General features: G+C 37.0%; 1 protein-coding gene across 6 annotated transcripts in view; it reads right to left on the reverse strand.

Moving 5' to 3' along the window:
• LOC150109418 (basement membrane-specific heparan sulfate proteoglycan core protein-like) overlaps window positions 1-20093 on the reverse strand; it is a 1783738-nt gene that overhangs the window by 1514015 nt on the left and 249630 nt on the right. For 5 of the 6 annotated variants that reach the window (XM_090413041.1, XM_090413033.1, XM_090413050.1 and 2 more), the window contains exon 6: window positions 14129-14287. The exons of the other annotated variant lie outside the window; for it this stretch is intronic. In XM_090413041.1, the coding sequence (XP_090269167.1) occupies window positions 14129-14287 (159 nt within the window). The remainder of the gene's footprint in view (window positions 1-14128; window positions 14288-20093) is intronic. 6 annotated transcript variants of the gene reach the window in all.

A 20093-nucleotide genomic window follows, 5' to 3' on the forward strand; every position in this document is an offset into this window, starting at 1 on the left:
ATGCCTCAAGTCTAGAAAGCCTCTCTGGTCCATGGACGAACTCTCTTCAGCTGTGCTGCCATCAATATCTGACATATGGAGAGAACACTGGTCCAACAATCTATCAACAAATAGCTTCCTCATAGGAGATCCCTGTGCTCTGCAGCCTGGTTTTGATCTTCCTAGGAATATTTGGTCATCAATAAACAGAATCAGAACTAGTCAGGGCAGATGTGGCTACCTTCTACATAAACGGGGGCTGTCAGATCACCCTTATTGTGATTGTTCTCCCGTGGCTCAGACGATTACTCATATTGTGTTCCAATTTCATGGTGGTGGCCTACAGGACATCCACAAAGTGACTGATGAGGCCTTAAATTGGCTTTCCAGCCTGGACCTTGACCTGTAGTTGATGTGGCAGTGGTTATGGAGGAAACAGAAGATCACAGTCCCATCTCACAACGAAGACGTTGTTCTCATAGTCACTCTCATAGTCCTCGTCGTGGTATCAACAGAACTCATGTTAGAAGATGATGTAACGTGAAATGGGCCCCCTCTAATGGATCAAGTTTTCTCACAGAAGACACAACTGCTCTCTAATTAGACCTAGGATACAGTTACATTTATGTTGTGAAGTGTTGTGAGAACATGCAGCCTTGTCATCCCTGTTACAGTAGGACGATAACTGCCCCTGGCTTGATTATGACAAGTTACTTTTGCTTTATTTAAAAAAAAAAAAAAAAAAAGAAAGGAAAAACGTAGAAAGCTGGTTGTGCCTTTTATGTAATGAACTTTTATATGTTAAGATTTTCATCATTTGTTGCTAGAAATTGTGATTGTACTCTTCACTTATCAGTTTCATGTAGCTATAAGCATAAATAAATATCTTCTGCTCACTTATCTCCTCCTACAAATAAATAGAATCATTCACAAATTTTGCTCAATCACTCACTGATACAAATGAAATGCTCATTAAATATATGAACTTTATCCTCTCTATAGGTCACTACCATTCCTAACAACCAATATTATATAACTATTAAAACATAGTTTGACTAGCTACACACTGAAAGCATCCTTAGGATTTTTCATGACATGAGTGTATGCTTTACTCCTGTGCTTTCTCTTAACTTACCAAAAAGGCCACTAATGGGCAGGTGATGATATACACTCTCCCTGTTAACCTTACCTTCATGGAGTGCATTTCATGGTCTATTTCCACAAAAAGAGATCTGACAAAATCAGTGAGCATTCCCATTGCAAAAGATATCTTCCTCATTCACCTTATTAAAATATTCTGGATCAGAGATAGTTGTAGAAACTTTTTTTCTTCACTTGATTAGAAAGTAAATTGACTTAAATTTTTAATTTTAAAACTTTAATTGTAATTAAAGTAAATTGCAATAAGACTTCTGCCTAATTCACCCCTTGGTATTTTCCTGCTCAAGATGAACTACAACCAGCACTTTAGCACATCCCCATTTATATAATTGTGCAGTGAAGCAGCCATAATTTCTTAAACCCAACATGAACATTATTTTTGAATGTAAACTAAAATATTTTAACACCACATATTTCTACTTGCCATTCAAGAAACTAAAGTGCTGAGAGTGAAACTAATAAAAAAATGACAACAGGCTTTCGCGTGTGTGTGTGTCATACTATGGCACGTCTATAATTGCAGTATCAGGACTTCAAATGTTAAGTTTTCACAATTTTTCAGAGCTACTACCATTTTAAACGTATACATTTAACATTTAAAGTAAATAACGGATATATTCATCCATGGAAGATATTTGGGGTTTTTAGTCAAGAAAATGAATGACTAAAAAATTAAAACTATATTATTACCACAACCTCTGTGGAGTCTAAAGCAAACTCAGTGGAAGAGTCACTTAACATATTATATTGAGTTTTGAACTCATTTACACTCCCCATATTCACAATGTATTCTGACAACACATTTCACTTCCCTATCACTCCATGTGAAAAATGTACTCTTCTTCAGTACACCTTTTGCACAACTTTCAAGGATGGCCTTTCATTCTTCTCATCTCACCATCCAATTTATAATTCCTCTATTAATCTCAAAATCCCATGGTAAATTCCACCCAGAAAGTGAAAATGAGAACAGATTCATCCACTGCTATTTCTTCATGTAAAAAAAAAAAAAATCCACCCCTCACTTCACTTATTCAACCCCAACACAATTCCAGGAATAGATTCTTGTTCTCCCCTTATTACTTTAATTTTAACTTGAAATGTAAGCATCGCCCCTTTTCTCCTATCCACTCAACTCTACGACTTATATTCCCTCAATGTCACCTTATAACCAACATTCCAGAGACCAGATCCTTTCCAGTTTCCGGATCACAAATGAAACTAGGTGATCAAATTTGAATGCAATAGTATGTGGTGGTTGTGCTACTGTAAGGCATTAGGTACACCACCTACTATTCTGTATGTGATGTACCTAATGTGCATACTGTACTCCAGAAATACAGTATGCACCTTGCAAGTGTTGCAAAGACAGCATAATGCACTGCAGCTATAAAAAAAAAGGGCTGCACTATGCAGCCAATCTCTGCAACACTTGCAAGGACTATGCTCTACTTCAGGCCACTGCAGACCTACCCCCCCCCCCCACCCCCAGTCCCAAATTTCATTCTAGCTCTTAAAGAAGTTTCCAAAACTACAATATGCAGCCTTATATCTCTGCACCAATAAATTGAAGCAGAGTGCTTTAGCTTATTTAACATTAAAACTTCAACACTACCTATTCATCCAAGCTTAAGTCAATTTAGATCTTCCTGAAGGAAGATTATCAGCAAACACTGCTTATAATTCTCCCCAGCTTTGCACATCAAACAGCTGAAAGCAGTTGGAAATCAAAACCAAACCTCATAGTACACCATTTTTTTTTTTTTTTTTTGTAGAACGCCACCCTTTACTTACATAACTCACTGGTATTGTTCAGAGTCAATCTCCTATCCATCTAACCTATCTATTATCCATCATGATCTATTCAGATCCTGACCAATGGATATGAATAGATGTCAGAGTGGGCAAAGTGAATGGAGAGCTACCAGTTCAATTTTCAGACTTGAATGGTTATGAAATCTGATAGGCAAGCATGGGATACAGAATATACGTATGGTGGAGATGTTTTGAAGCAAGCAGTTCAGGAATCGAAGTGATGGTAGCTGAAGGTCACACTGTTAAATCTGGGAAGATATAACAGATTAATGCAATAATGAGGGCAACATCATGCAGAAATAAAGATGTGGTGGTACAGTATAAGACATCGATCAAGCTGCATATTACTGTGCACAGATTTGATCTAGTTTAAGAGATGAGGATGTACTGAAGAGGTTCCTCAGTCTATGAACTCAGGTAATGTTGAGTTTCTGGAATATGGGATATAAAAACAGATTGAGGGAATGCCACTTATAGAGCTATGGACTGGATAGGAGGATGATATAATTGAAAAATCAGTAAGACTTCTTAGAATGCAGTAGTCATGGTTAGAACAAGAAGCCATAACTGAAAGTGGCATGCAGATATAAGCAGGAGAGTGAGTAGTAGGGTTTTTTTTTTTTTTTTTTTTTTGCATGGGAAATGTTTATGAGTGCAAAAACAGTTCAAGGTATAGTTTGTGAGATGTATATGGGACAGGACTTGGCTACATGGAGGTCTGATAAGTATCTTATCAGTGGCATACAAATGCATTCTGACCTTGCAATTAAATGTATGTACTGACTTTGATTTATATACTTTATAAATAAAGTATACAAATCAAATAAAATATATTTTTGAAAGCATGTATTCTAACAGAAGGCTCAATAAGTAACCATTTGTCATTACTCAAATATAACTGACTTGTACTATAAAGAAATTCCACATGGACTGAAGTAATAATGTCAATAATGACAAATATAGCACTATTATCATCCCTACCAGCAAGATGGACGAAACAGACCAAACTGCACTTCTTATCCATGTTATTCAACAGGTGTTACAGAATCATATCCAGATTTAGCTGGACGTCTATAGACGTCATGGCCAGTTGGGAGGTTAAAGCATCAGAAATTAAATAATGTTACAAAAAGTTGAAAATGCAAAAAGATTAAATCAGTGATATGTGCCAATAATTTAACTTTGAAGACAGCTTTCATAGCTTGATCAAGATAAACTTGATGTTTTAAAACAAGTCTAGAATGGCAAGAGCATACATCAACAACACTAATAGTAAATGTAACTACTGTATTGTTTTGTAAAAGTTAATGGTTGGATAAATAAAGTTTATTATTTAATAAATAGTGATTTTGTATAACCAGCATCTATGTGGTAAATATCCCAAGCATTAATTTAACATGTCTAAAGCAAAAGGAACAAGTTTTTTTTTTTTGGAGAGGGGGTGGGTTACAGGGCAAATGGAGAAGACATTTTTCAATACATGATAGGATGAGAAAGAACACATGGTCAACCTGGAAGTTGTAACAGTAGGTTGGTATAAAGATCATACTTTTTGCATAAAGAGTGAAGGAATAAAATGGGTTGTCAAATTTGATTCAGGGAGATATGTCAATGAGCTTAGAAAGAGATCAGATGCATTTTGTGTGAATAATAGTGTGGACTATCCCAGAGGTATAAACAGCAGTTAGCTAATGAAGCCAAAAAGAATCCTAGGGAATTCTTTCAATATGTAGCCAGCAAAAGAAAGAATGATTATGGAAGGATGACATTGATTAGAGAAAATGGTATAAAGACAGCTGTTGCAGAAGGTGTGGTGGACATACTTAATGAGCAGTTCATAAAGATCTTTTAATCTTGTGAATGTGATTTCATGGAGAGATTGAAAGCAGTTCATAAAGATCTTTCAATCTTGTGAATGTGATTTCATGGAGAGATTGAGAGCAGTTGATGATGGGGAGGAGAGACTGACTAAGTGAGAAAGAGGTGTATGGGGAGTTGAGTAAATTAGATGTAAATAAGGCTGTGGGACTTGATAATATATCATCGCATATTCTGAAGGAATGTGCTAGGGAGTTGACACCTGCCTTGACATATTTTTTTAATACTAGTCTTGCACTTGGTCAAGTTACTAAGGAGTGGAAGGAGGGCAAGACTGTGTCACTTCATAAAGGAGGTAATCAAACTCAAGCATCAAATTACAGGCCTATCTGTGTGTCAGGTGATGTGGTTAAGTTGTTGGAGAAGCTTGTGAAAACTAGGATCCAGAGTTGGGTTGACAACAATGGTATTATCTTTGATGGACAGTATTGATTTGCTAAAGGGAAGTCATGTTTTAGTAATCTACTTATTTCAATAAAGTGACTGCTTCATTGGACAGAGGAGAATGATACACAGTAATATACTTAGATTTTACTAAGGCTTTTGATAGATTACCACATAAATTGATAGTCAAACTGGAGTGGATGGGGTTGAATATTAGATTAGTGCATTGGTTTGGAGACTGGCTATCTTATAGGTATCAACAAGTTGTGTATGGGGGAGCAATATCGAGGAAAAGGAAAGTCACTAGTGGAGTGCCTCATGGGTCTGTTTTAGGTCCATTACTGTTTAACTTGTATATTAATGATATAGGTGAAGATTTGGATGGAGATATTCAGTTGTTTACAGATGATGCAAAGTTGGGACAAACCATGAAGTGTAGTGAAGATGTTGTGGCCTTACAGGAAGACTTGAATAGATTGAGTGATTGGCACGGAAATGGGGATGCGAGTTCAATGTTGCAAAATGTAAAGTTTTAAAATTTGGAAAACAAAAATGGGATGCAGAATTTATACTTGGTGAGAATATATTGTTGGAGGTAGAGGAAATAAGAGATCTGGGTGTGATTGTGGATAAGAATCTAAAATTTAGGGGACACATCGCCAAAATTGTGAAGACAACACAAAGGCTTCTGGAAATGATGTGGAGGACACTGATGGGTAGAAGTAGAGAGATTCTTGTTCCGTTGTATAAAGCTTTGATTAGGTCACACATGGACTATTGTGCCCAGATTTGGTCACCAGGTTTTCAGAAGGATGAAGAGATGTCGGAAAGGGTCCAAAGGCAACTGACTAAGGTAGTTTCTGACCTCTGGAATGTCAAGTATGAGGAAAGATTGAGAAGATGTAATTTGCAGAGTCTAGTGGACAGGAGGAAGAGGGGAGATATGATAGATACCTACAAGTTGGTAAGGGGTTGTTATAGGATCAATGCTGAAGAAGTTCTACATAAAATAGTGGGAGAACCTGGAAACTGTATAAAGAGTGTGTGAGTAGGGGAGTGAGAGGCAGGTTTTGCTCATGCAGAGTTGCGAATGATTGGTATGCCTTGCCCGAGAGTGTGGTGTCTGCAAGATGTGTGAGTGATAAAAGGACCTCCCAGATGAGTCTTTGACTCCATGAGGTCTTGAGGCAACAATAATAATAATGATGATGAGTCCTTAGACTCCATGTAGATGTTTATAATAATTTTTTTTTTTTTAAAAGTTAAGTTTACTAATAAAAGCATATTTTGAAACAGAGACCAAATTGCACTTATTGTTTGCAATAAAGAGCCACTCCTGATAAATTTTCTGACAAAAAAAGTCACTCATCCAAACCAAAAAGGACTCACAAATAGTCAGTTTAATATTTTGCCATAGTGTGTCAGTGTTGTTAGAAGGCTTTATTCTAATGTGGACAATCGTGCAAGAAAGTTCTGTCCTACACATATGTAGTTGTCCTTCTCATAAAAAATGGTATTAGCAGCAAAGCCATTATTCGATATTAAACAAAGCATATAAACTGAGAAGTGGGAATTTCTTTTCCTATCAGCAAAATACTTTGTTGCTGTATTTAATCTGAAAACACATCCTGAGTTGGAAAGCCAGTCATATGTTGCATGAAGAAGCAATCAATTGTAGTCCACTGCTTCAAAGTTTGACTTCAAAATTACATTGTTTCCTTTACCTAAAATTTACTAGAAATCTCAAGTAATCCTAATGCAATAAAATACTGAAGTTTTGTTTTACTGTATTTTAGTACACAAATTAAAGGTAAAGAGGGAAAAATAGTTACACTACATAAAGGAGGCTCCAAGACAGAGGTAACAAATTATTTTTTTTTTATAACTCCCACCCACAAACCTGTAAATGTAGTTTACAGGTTTCTATAAACCTGGTACATTCATACCATAGGTGGGAAACCAATATATCAATTGGTATACCTTAGATACCTCAGAAATGATGGATAAGGTAATGAAAGTTGTCTAGTGACATGATTCACTTTCTACAATAAAGTAACTAGGTTTCAACTAGGTTTGAAAAAAAAATTGTTACATGACAACACTGCTAGACTACAGAATGACATAACAGGGTACTGAACCTGAATTACTTATAGCAAATAAGGAGGGATGCAAAGCTCGAACGGATAAGTGACAGGCATCAACAAAAAAGTATGACAGTGATACTGGCATATTAAAAATATTTGGATGATTTGAAAAGGTAATATCCAATTTGCTGAAGGTGTTTGCCAGTTCAGTGTAACAAAGTAAGGTCAAAAGATTACTTTGGGATGAAAATATTACAAGCTGTGTATTATGGAGATGTGGAGTTCAACTGCAAAAAATTGACAGAGGATTTAAGGATGATAGTGGAAAATTGCAGTTCAGAATAACTGCTATAAAGACAGTTATTCTGAACAAGCTGTCAATATGCCTTACATTTGTCTTCATCATCCACATTCCTGAGCCTGTAATATCAAGCTAACTTTCATTGCATTTACCTCTACTTCTCATATTGACTCAAACCACTGTCATTACTTCTCCTTTCTTCTTTGCATCTCTCATTTTGTTATCGATGAAATGGCTTCCCTTCTTGTCCTCCCTTTCTTCAAGAAAACTTACCCTTTCATTTCTTTTCCCATCAAAATATCATCCTCATCCAACCATTACGAATGTTCCAGTGGAAGAGGTCATTAACATTATTAAAGATCTCTTCCTTACAGACATTGAACAGTTGTTCAATCACTGCCTGAAATCAAATTTCTTCAAAGTAAATAATACAGTTTACCAACAACTGGAAGGCCTAGCAATGGATAGCCCACTGTCACTTTTCCACTGTCATGGAAAAGCGAAATTTTTACCAAAATTACACCTAAACCATCAATATGGTGGAGATACGTTAATGATATTTTCATCATTTGGAATGAAAACATGGAAAACCTACAGGTGTTTTTAGAGAAAATAAACTTACTTCATAACAAAATTAAATTTACTCTAGAAGTTGAAAAAAACAGACAACTCCCCTTCCTAGACATACTGGTGAAAAGGCAGGAGAATAATTTTAAATTTTCCATATATAGAAAAACTACATATATAGTCGACCAGTATGCTTCAACAGTAGTCATCCCTTATGTTGATTCAGTCTCTTCAAGATTAGTGAGACTGTTAAAATCTCACAACATTAGAGTGGTATTTAAGCCAACTACTACCATCAGACAAGTATTAAGATCTCCTAAAGACAGTGTACCATATTTCAAATATCCATTTGTTTATAGAATTCCATATACATGCAGTATTTCATATATTGGGCAAACTTCAAGAAGCCTGGAAATTAGACAGAAGGTGCATTGGGGATGTCAATCACAACAGGACAGTCTCCTCAGGCTTAGCACATCACTTTTCTTCTTCCAACCATGCAATTGACTGGGAAAATAGCTCTATGCCATATTTAGATGATGATTACAGTTACAGAATTTTCAAAGAAGTGGCAGTGGGTAACAACCTCAACAGAAATCAGTGCCATACTGAAAGATATATGGAAAAACTTAATCAACTCACTCAGTTTAACGAAACTACAATACGCAAAAAATCATGTAACGTGTCTGCATACAACACGTATCCATGATACTGACTGAAGCTTCTCAACACATGCATGCATTGTCATGTGTATGTTCAAACTCAACTGCCTAACAATTAGCAACATTTCTGTATTCTCTCATATTTTTTGTATGTACCATTCAAGCCTTGACAAAGCTAAACAGTCGCTAGCGAAACTAGTAGGCGGGATTATACTAATATATGTATTAATTAAAAATACCTATGGTCTTATAACCACAAAAACTTTCATTTTTTAAGTATTTTATGACCAAATATGTATAATTTAAAGAATCAGTAAACACTAATGTGTCCAGTTACTTTTGAGAATTCCAAGGTTATAAAGCTATCATTCATACTGTGGATGGACTAATGGTTAGATAATCCATAAATCTTGCCTCTAGAGATCAAACAAACTTTGAAACTATTTTCAAGCCTCCAAAATAAGCAGGGAAATCATCTCATCTTGCAGCAGATGAAATTCATCTACCACAAAAGTCATGCCCACCCTGGGATTTAAATCCACAGCTTCTGCTAGTCACAGCGTGAAGATTGAATTGTTTGAACTACAGTAAATTATATAGTATATGGATAATCATTATTATCCAGGCCTCCATGGAGTCAAAAACTCATCGTGGGAGGTCGTTTTTAGGAAACAAAGTTTATCATACCACTCCTTGAACCCATTGACTGTTCCTGCTCTAACCTCTCTCGGACAATGCATTCCACAGTTCAACCACCCTCCATCCAAAGAAACCACAACTTACCCTCTTGCTCACAACCTTCTTCCATAACTTCCAGGGATGGCCCCTTGTCATCACTCCTCCCTAACCAAGTGAAAGAACTCCCCTGTAACTGCATGTCTACCCTGTAACTGCCTCTCAACAGTTTAAAAGTCTCAATCATATCACCTCTCCTATCCACCAAACTCTGCAGTCCACATTCACTCGGTCAATCCTCGTAACTGACATTGTAATGCCCTGAAACCTTTTTTGTTATCCGTTTCTGTACCCTTCCCACAGTTAATTTATCCCGTTCAAATCCTGGGGACCAAACCTGAGAACAATAGTCTAAGTGTGGTCTGATCAGGGTCTTATACAACAGAATGATAACTCTCATCTCTGCAGGTCAGCATCCTCAGTATTGCAGCAATCCTCTGGGTTACCTTCACACCTTTGCAATATGCTTCCTGAATTTCAGTTTTCTATCAATCCCCCCCCCCCCCAGATCTCTCACCTCCCCTACTTCCTCCAGTATAGTTCCTCCAATCGAATATGCATCCTCCCACCATGGTTCCCAAACTTCAAGACTTTACATTTTGCTGCTGCCATTCATTTCCCCATCTGCTAGTTTATTCAAATCTGCAGATTATCTGCACTATTACTGATAACCCTTCCCAGCTTCACATCATCTGCAAACAACTGAATATCCTATTGCAATCCATTGACAATGTCATTGATATAAAGGTTGACCAATACAGGTCCCAGTACTGAGCCATGTGGAATACCACTTGTAACCTTCTGCCTCCTAGATATTACCCCACTATCCACAACTCTGATATCTATCAGACAACCAATCCTAAATCCAGTTGACTAACCTGACATCTAAACCCATGTGCTGCAACTTAAATATCAGCTTATCATGTGGCACCCTGTCAAACATCTTTGCAAAATCTAAAAAAATGGCAGTATATGCCTTTCCCCTCATCAACTGCTCTTGTCACTTTATTATAAAAAGTGATCATATTACTAAAGCAAGAACACCCCTTAAGAAATCCATGTTGATTCTCACAAATAACATTACCCTCATCGGCCCAACACTGTATATAGGCCCTCACTAATTTCTCCAAGACCTTAACTAATGATGACACACAAACTGGCCTATAATTAGGCACTTCCAGTCTGCTACCACCCTTGTGCAGCAGCTATCTTACCTTCCTTCCATTCCTTGGGTACTTTTCCCACAGCCAGACTTTTATTGAAGAGTAAGGTCAATGGAGCGGTCAGTTATTTAACGCATTCTCTCAAAACCCATGGTGAAATATCATCCAGTCCCACAGTTTTACTGGTATACAGAGTACTCAGCATTTGGAACACACTCTCCTCTTGGACCTCTAAACCCTGAACCTGCCCTCTAGTATTAGGTTTTAATACTAGAGGGATAAAAACCTTCTCCAGGATGGAATACTGCAATAAAGTGCTCATTGAACAACTCGACTATGTCCTCTGCATCAGTCTCTCTATTCCCATTTTTATCCCGCAATGTCATTTTTCCATAATCATTTCTCTTCCTACTGGCCACATAGCTAAAAAATTCCCTAGGATTTTTTTTGTTTGTCTTAGTGCTGATCTTTTCTGATATTCCAGTTTTGCCTTCCTCACCATACTGGTCACTCTCCAGCCTGCATCTTATATTCTTCATGTATCTGCCCTCCACCTCTCTCTCTCTCTCTCCTTATATCTCTTCCATAATCTCTTTTTCAACTGCAGTTCCTGTTTGATATTGTTTGTCATCCACACTTTACACCAAATGTGTCTGCTTCTTCACTCGTGGAATACAGCTTACTATTACTGTTACTGCTAACAAATATTTCTTCACAATTTCCCATGCACTAATAATATCCTAGCCTTCCAATTCTGCCCTCCATGGAACTGCCCCTAGTTAATACCTAAGACTATTATAATCACCTGTCTTATAATTCCACATATGTTCCCTTTTCTTTGATACACCTGCATGTCTATTCATCTTCCAAGTCAAAAACCACATTGTCACTCTCTCCAACTGGTGGGAGAGATGTCATCTCACTTATTATCAGCTCTTCTGACACTATGACCAAATCCAAAAAACTCCTGAACCTCTTGTTCCCTCTATTACATGTTGCCTAAGATATTTGTCCCTCAAGAATTCTAGAAATTCCATCCCCTTATTACTGCATACATTTTTCTCTTCCCAGCTTATACTGTTGTAGTTAAAATCTCCCATAACAATCATTCTTCTTGCACTTGCCAAGCTCAACTGCCTAAACATCTCCTGCTCCCCACCCTCTGTGCTCCCTCGTTTATAGCAACACCCCCACTAAATATCCTGTCTTGGCCACTTCTACCTCACACCACATGCTTTCAAAACCATTAGTGTCACTGCCTTCCAAAGCCTCTACTCTTAAAGGATATAAATCAGCACTTATAAGCAGTACTCCACCACCACATTTTCCTTTCCTGTCCTGCTGAAAAATGCTGTACCTTCCCACTTCAATTCCTGTTATTATATCATCCTCTGTCAACCACATCTCAGAGATCCCATTAATCTTTGGCCAGGCTGATGCTATCAGCACCACCAATTCATCTCCTTTATTTCAGATACTCCTGGCATTAGTATAGAACATAAAAATGTCACTGCTTCTATACCTATCAGTTTCCTCTCTCAACCCACTGGACTGTTACTTGATGTCATACCCCCCCCCAAGCACCCATTCCCACAAGAAGCCACCCTGGGAATTCTAGTTTCTCTGCATTGAACACTGACTCGTTCAGAAAACAGCAATCTCTCTAGATGCCTTCGTCCATCCTCATTCAAATGCAAGCAGTCTCTTGCATACAGTTTCCCCCTGTCCTCAAACGCCCTCCAAGCGTCCACATATTCCAATCCTCTCTTCTGACACATTCTGGCTATTATGCTATTCAGTATTACTGCTCTTCTGCTCAACTCTTCACTATCATACCTGGGCAACATCCACACACACTCTCTTTCCTGTGTTTTCTTTTGCACAACCTCAAGCAAGAATCTCAGATTTCTCGCCGCCCAAATTACATTGCCTCTCAAGTCATTCGTGCCCACCATTACAATCATTTCATTCACCCCTCTTAATTACCATAGCCACATTTTCTATCATCCCTCCAGGAAAATGCCTCTGGCATCCTATCTTGCACACCTGAGATCATGAAGTCTCCATACATCACACCTCTAACCATTCTGTTCCTTGATTGCTCACCTGCATCCCTCACTCTCTCTCTCCTCTAACCCTTTCTCTGTTCCCATAGTTACCTACTGTCCTGGCATCACTATCCCTGGTTCCAGCACTCCTTCGCATTTCCTCTTTCTGACTGTTTCCATTAATCATTAACAACTTAATATTAATCATGAGCAACTTAATATTTGACTGTTGGATCAAACCTTGCATCCACACTGATCATACATGAACCAAATTGCTCATGATTTAGTTCATGTATGAACTAAATGACAGTTCCAGGTTCTTGATGAAGACCGATTGAGATTTACTGAATCTCAATGTATTTTCAGAGAAAACTATTAGCAAAATACTATTACCAATATTTCCAGTAATTAAAAACACTGATTTTTTAAAATATTATTGGAATTTGGATTTTGGAGATATGTATGCATAGTAAGGCTACAGTTATAATTATGGCATAAGTATGCCATAATTATTTACTTGCAGCAGTGTACTAAATGTGCATTAAGGCTTGCTTGAATGTTCTGAATTTGCAACCAACTGGAATTTTTACTTATGCTAAGAAAAAAAGTATAGAAATTGAACATACGTTTTGTGAAGTAAAACTATTAAGATGTGAATTATGTTGTGGCATGGCTTTGACAGACATTATGCTTAATGTCTTGAGACTTTAAGCATAATGTCTGTCAAGGCCATGCCACAACAGGCTAAATGGAAAAACATTTTACAAAGGATATTCCTGAATGAGACCAATGCTAACCTGCAAGGGTGAAATACCAACAGTGAAATTTCATGCATCTTAGAGTAGATTTTAACCAGTCTTTCAGCCAAATGACATGATTGCTTTGAAATGGTGATGGGAGCAAAAAAAGTTTTTTTTTTTTTTCCCCAGCCTGTAACTTGTCCCCACTGTTGGGGACAAGGCCCCTTCAGGATTCGAACCCACAGCCTCTTGGCTGGAGAGTGGATACGCTAACCAGGCCAATTTTTTTTTTCAAAAAAAAAAAAATTGTTTCTAAAATTCAAACAAGGAAAAATTAATGATCTGAAAATATGCAGATGTTCTTAAAATATGCTACTGAAAAACTATGGTTTTAGTACATGATTATTTAGCATTCAAATGTCTTTAACAAATCACAGCTTAGCAAACAAATATGCTGATAAATATGACTAACATTTACATTAATTTTTCCCCCTACACTAGGAAAAAAAAAAAAATTGTATTAATACATTATACATGTAAATAAAATGTTACAGAAAAATTACAGTATAGTTAATAAAGCAAAGCCATGCAATATCCCATCCCAAACATACCACAATCTTCCTCATCATCCCCCAGAGGACAATCAGCACTGCCATCACATACACGATCTCTGTCAATACACGATCCATCCTTGCAGAGCATTTGATCATCACTACGACACCTAGTGTGGCCAATGTCAAGTGGAGGGACCACCATATGACCTTCCTTTGCTAATGAAGTAATCAAGCATGCAAAAATAAAAAGTTGTGCCATGCAAATAGGAAATAACCAAAACCAAAAATTTATTTCATTTCCCAAATGTTAAATCCAACTGTGATATCAATACCTAATTTAAATCTTCTACTAGATGTATCAATATCCCATTAAAAAAAAAAACTACTAAAGAAAGCCATGCATTGCAGTGTTCAAACATTCTTTAATTAAAATAAGTTAAGAATTTGAAATAATAAAATTAAAATTGTTAGTGAAACTGTCAGAGTAATCATTTATGCCAATATTTTGGAATAGTTACTAGCAAGGCAGAATTAATCTGTTAGCAAGTTGATTAAATACAACAGAATATAGTATTTTCACAAGTGCTAATTTTGATTAAAAAATGTGAAAGGCCTTTAACATTGCACTGAGTATCATGCACATAATATTATAAACTATAAATTAAGGTTATATTTTAATTTCTAGTTTAAAACAAATCTAATATGAAATCTCATGCAAACAAAAAGTTACTCCTTTTTGTTTGAGATTTTTTTTTGAGATACTATAGATCTGCACTCCATGCAAATAAGATGAACTCAACACATCAAAACTGATTCACACTAATTCATGACAGTTAAATTTGTACAACAAAACATGCTTTAGTTTAAATAGTCATTTACATGAAGTTTTTTTTTTTTTTTTGCACTGAATTTTCCAAAACAGCATGCAAAGCTGATACTCATAGCACAGAAGGGGAAAGAGTAAAATGAGGAAGAATGAAAAGGGTTCATCACTGGGATGGCCTCATCCCATTTCCAGGAAAAGAATCCACAGAGGTGAAATAAATGACAACAGACAAAAAGCAAGTATAAGGAAAGAAACTGAAAGACCAGTTAAGCATGTAAAAGAAGTCCTAAGCAGTTTTGTTGGAAATGGTAAAAAGATTAACTGGTGATAATGGTTGTAAGAAGACACTAGAAGATAACCTATGTGCACTTTGTAGGGATGTTTTATAGTGATGGAAGATTCTACTTAAAGCTCAACAGGGCAGATATAGTTGGGTAAATAGATTGAGAAAGTATGAGAGTGGGTTTAAATCCCACCATGGGCATTAGATGTTTAGTGAGTGTCTTTAGATGGGAGATAAATTACTGTCTAGTGTGAGACCATTACCCTCCTTACAGAAAGTGAAGTGGCTTGCAAAGGTGTATATAATTTTTTCTCTAGGACAGATTATCTAACCTTTAATTCATCTATGGTACTAATACAAATGTCCCTAAGGCTAAATTCTTACCCTTTCATGGGTAAGAATTCACATAAAAAAATATGAACTATATTAGATAATTCATACATGATATGTTACCAAATGTTTGAAGAGGATGTGCTAAGCAATTAGCAATTGTGTTACATTTGATTTGTTTAACAGCTTTACAGCCATGTCAACTACAGGAGGGTACCATAAAAACTAGATAGTGTTACATCACTCACCAGCAGGTGAGAGTATATTACAGAATAGCCTATAAATGATTGTAATAGAGGTTATTTGATACAGCTGTTTGTCTTTCAATATAAGACACTTCTGAGGGTTCAAATATCTAACATTATGGAAGCTGACATGTTAGTCTTACAGCACAGGAGTTCCCAAAGTAATGTAAAACAGTGACCAAAGGAAAAGTGACCAGACCAGTCACTTTTGTCTTAGTTAAGATGTTGGATAAGTTGGTTATGTCAAGATACCAGAGATGAGAGGAAATTTGAGATCACTTAAATCTACCTGGAAGAATAGCTCCATATAGCATACAATGTACTGGTACTTCTAACTCAACTGGAACTTCTGACTTATCCAATTTTCACACTCTCATGGTATATCCCTTGCTGAATGAATGAGATAAAGATCTGGGATGTCAGACAACCAAATATTCTATATTAGTGAAATTATACATGGTACAACAATCACATATATTGCCAGATTGAGAATTACACAGTAATACAAGATACCTGTTGTTTTCATGAAAGAATAAATGCAACCCAAAAAAATCATCTACTGGAGATTATCCTTTTGATAAGAACAGCTGAGGGTAATAGTAGAATTACATATAAAGCTAACAATATAGTTGGTTAAAGAGATTAAGAAAACAGATGAGATTCTATGTTTTGTTTTGTTTTTTGAGCACTAAGGATCTGTAAAAGGAGAAAATAGCTATAGTATTCAACATGAAGATTGTTATCATCATTAGACCTCCATGGAGTCAAGAGCCTCATCGTGGGAGGCCCCACTCTCACATGCACAGCTCATCATACGTTGACTTAAATGCATTCATTGTCCTTGCACTCAGGCAATGCATTCCAATCACCTACCACTCTCCATGCAAAAATCTACTCCTCACATCATCTTATACAGCCTCCAGGGATGGCCTCTCATTCTCCCCATGTCTCCAGATATTCTATGAAAAATCTCATCCATGCTAATCTGATAATTACCCCTACTATCTTATGTCTCGATTATGTCCCCCCCCCCTTCTTTCTATAAACTAGGCTCAATAATTGCATTCTCTCAATCTATCCTCATATTTCACATTCAAGAGAACAGAAAAAACCAACTTAGTCGATCATCTCTGAACCTTCAACATCTCATCATCCTTATGAAGGATTTATTATCCCCTTAACTTAATCTCATAATCCTTTTGATAAGATGTTGGAGACATCAAATCTGGTGAACTAAATCCGTGCACAGTAATACATATGCAGCCTGAATGAGTCTTGTACAATGGAATCAAAACACCCTAACTTAATGTCAGTGTTCTCTGCATTTCTATAATCTGCTGTGTCATTCTCATAATTTTAGCAAAATGTATTTTAACATCCACCATAATCCCCAAATCTTTAATCTCCTCCACCTTCTCTAAAATATTCACACCAATCCAATACTCTGCATCCCATCTATGCTTCCCAAATTTTAGAACCTTACACTTTGCAACATTAAACTGACATCCTCCACACACTCATCCATTCAGGTCCTCTTGCAAAGCTACATCTGCTCTACTTCTCATAATTCTTTCCAACTTTGCATCATCTACAAAACAACTGTAAAAGGCTTAAATGGTGATCTACAATGTCATTTACAAATTAAACAATGATGGTTCCAAAAGAGACCCCTGGGCACACCTAGTGACCACTAGTGACTTTCCTCTTCAGGGATATCAACTCCCCCATACACATACCTATCAGACAGTCAATCTCCAATCCAATGCACTAATCTACTATCCAACCCTATCTATTCCGATTTAACTACTAGTTCGTCATTTGGAAATCTACCAAAAGCCTTTGTAAAATCTAAATATACTTTTGTATATGCATTCCCCCCCCCTGTCCAATGTATTTGTCACCTTGTTATAATAAGCAAGCAGAATGCTAAAACACGATCTTCCTTTAGCAAACATATGCTGTCCATTAAAGAGAATTCTACTGATTCTCCAACACCTTGACCACAACCCCAGACAAGCAGACTGGTCTATCCAACAACTTTGTATCTTCCCACTCTTTGGAACCTGGACTAAATCTAAGATTCATTACAAATGTACTTGAAAGCTCTTCTCTGGAACATTCACTCAGGCCATGTGGCAATATATCATCATGTTCCATGGTCTTGTTGACATCAAGTTTACTTAATTCCTCATATACCTCCTGTTCACTCACCATCAGTGGTTCCTTGCACATTCCCACTGCTCTCAAGTTCTCCATTATATTACAATCACAAGAATAGAACACTTTAATGAACTGCTCATTAAACACCTGTACTATATTCTCCTTGGTGATTATCATGTTTCCATTATCACTGACCAACATCCTTCCATAATCATTCTTCATTCTACTGGCCACATTTAAAAATCTCTCTAGGATTTCTTTTAACATCATTTGCTAACTACTCATAGTGCACTTTTGCTATCTTTACTAAGTGAACCACCTTCTTTGCTTCCTCTTTGTACTCCTCATCCAACCACTCATCTTGTGCCACCTCCACACAAGGCAGTTTTCTTCCAGACTGCACACTCCATCTCTTCAGTCATCCCTTTTACACCTTCCTTATTTAATCTCTTGAAATGTTTAGCAACACCCTACTAAACACTTCATGCTGTCCACTTCTACTTCACACCAACTTCACATCCACTACTGCTTCAAAACTACTATCAGTATTTACTCCTTTCATCACCACCCCAGATGGGCACAACTTCTGCCATCATCAATAACACTCCCTTTTTGCTTTGTCTGTCTTCACAAAAAACCACATATCCCTCCAACTCTATTCCTGTCAGAATGTCATCCTCATTTAACAATATCACTTACCAACAATTTTGGGGCAAATAAACTATCAATGCTACAGTTTTGAATACTTCTAGCATTTGTAAACATACACTAACTCATTTCAGTTTCTATAACAAGTCCCACTAACCTCACTTCTCAGACATAGATCCTCTACACTCTCCCCTGTCCATTCCCATCTATAATCACTAATATTGCACTCCCTCCCCAGACCTACATGTAACCACAACCTTGACTGTCTTAATCCTTTCTTGTGCACTCACATCTACTCCTGAAATCATCATCTGCATTTTTCATGTGGAGTCCCCTGCCATCTCTGATCTCCCTCATTTCCCTTTCCACTATGTTCCTTATTCTCTTCATTCATCCCACAAACCTCTCCATTCCCAAACTTGCCTGCCTTACTCTCCTGCTCTTCCACAACACTTCTTACTTCCTCAGGTCTTACATTCACTTCAGTCACTCTCTCTCTTACAGCAACAGTTTCTCCAACAGTCTCACACTAAATCCATTCAAATATAACCCATCTCTTTTCTACAGCTCTATCCAACCCTCAAACTCATCCCACACATTGCCAAAATGAACTCCTTTCTCCTCACATAACTCAGCTAGTATACTATTCATAATCTTTGTTTGCTTTTCTACTCATACCTGGGCAACACAGTGACTACCTTACCTTCTACAGTTATCTTTCACGCTCCTTAACAGCCTCATGACATCCCCCTTACATTCTTCTTGTTACCAAATCAAATCGTTCATGCCAGCTCCCACTACCCATTCTTTTGCTCGTGTACTCTTCTTATCCAATGCTTAACCATCCTTTTGATCCAAAGAACACTCAAGAGATTGGTTCGAGGTTATATCGCGAGTGCGCGTGTAATTTAGCACTTGTGCAAAATTAGTGATTTTTTTTATGTTTTGTATTTTTTCTGCAGAAAATTAGAGTATTATCTTCTTTGAGTGCCATCTCCTATCGGAGGTCAGCGACCACCTTGGCAAATTTTGAGCGATTCTCAGAATTCATACCAGTCCACTGTCTGATATCTGCCAGCCAAGATTTTCTTCATCTTCCCTGTCCTCTTTTTCCATTTATCTTCCCTTTTATAATCAATTGAAGTATCTTACATTTTTCATTATGAAGTAGGTGACTAAGATATGCAGTTTTCCTTCTTTTTATGTATCTAAAAGTTCACGTGATTTCCCCATTTGTTCCAGTACTTCCTGATTGGACGTTTTTGCTGTCCATGGGATTTTTAACATTCGTCTGTATAACCACATCTCAAAGGCTTCAAGTCTTTTTATTGATGTTGTCTTCAAGGTCAAAGTTTCTGCACCGCACAGCAGTACAGACCATTTAACCATGCGTACTCTAAGCTCTAAGTTTAAACTGCGGTTACACAGTGTTGATTTCATCAAGAGAAAATTTTAGTATTTAGTAATCTTTATAACATTTTCATTGTAATATTTATTGTGATATTATCGGCATGGCATGAACACAAACAA

Source organism: Typopeltis vanoorti, chromosome 2 (assembly GCF_054136105.1).
Source record: "Typopeltis vanoorti isolate ZY-2024b chromosome 2, IOZ_Tvanoo_1.0, whole genome shotgun sequence".
In the NCBI taxonomy this organism is placed as follows: domain Eukaryota; kingdom Metazoa; phylum Arthropoda; class Arachnida; order Uropygi; family Thelyphonidae; genus Typopeltis; species Typopeltis vanoorti.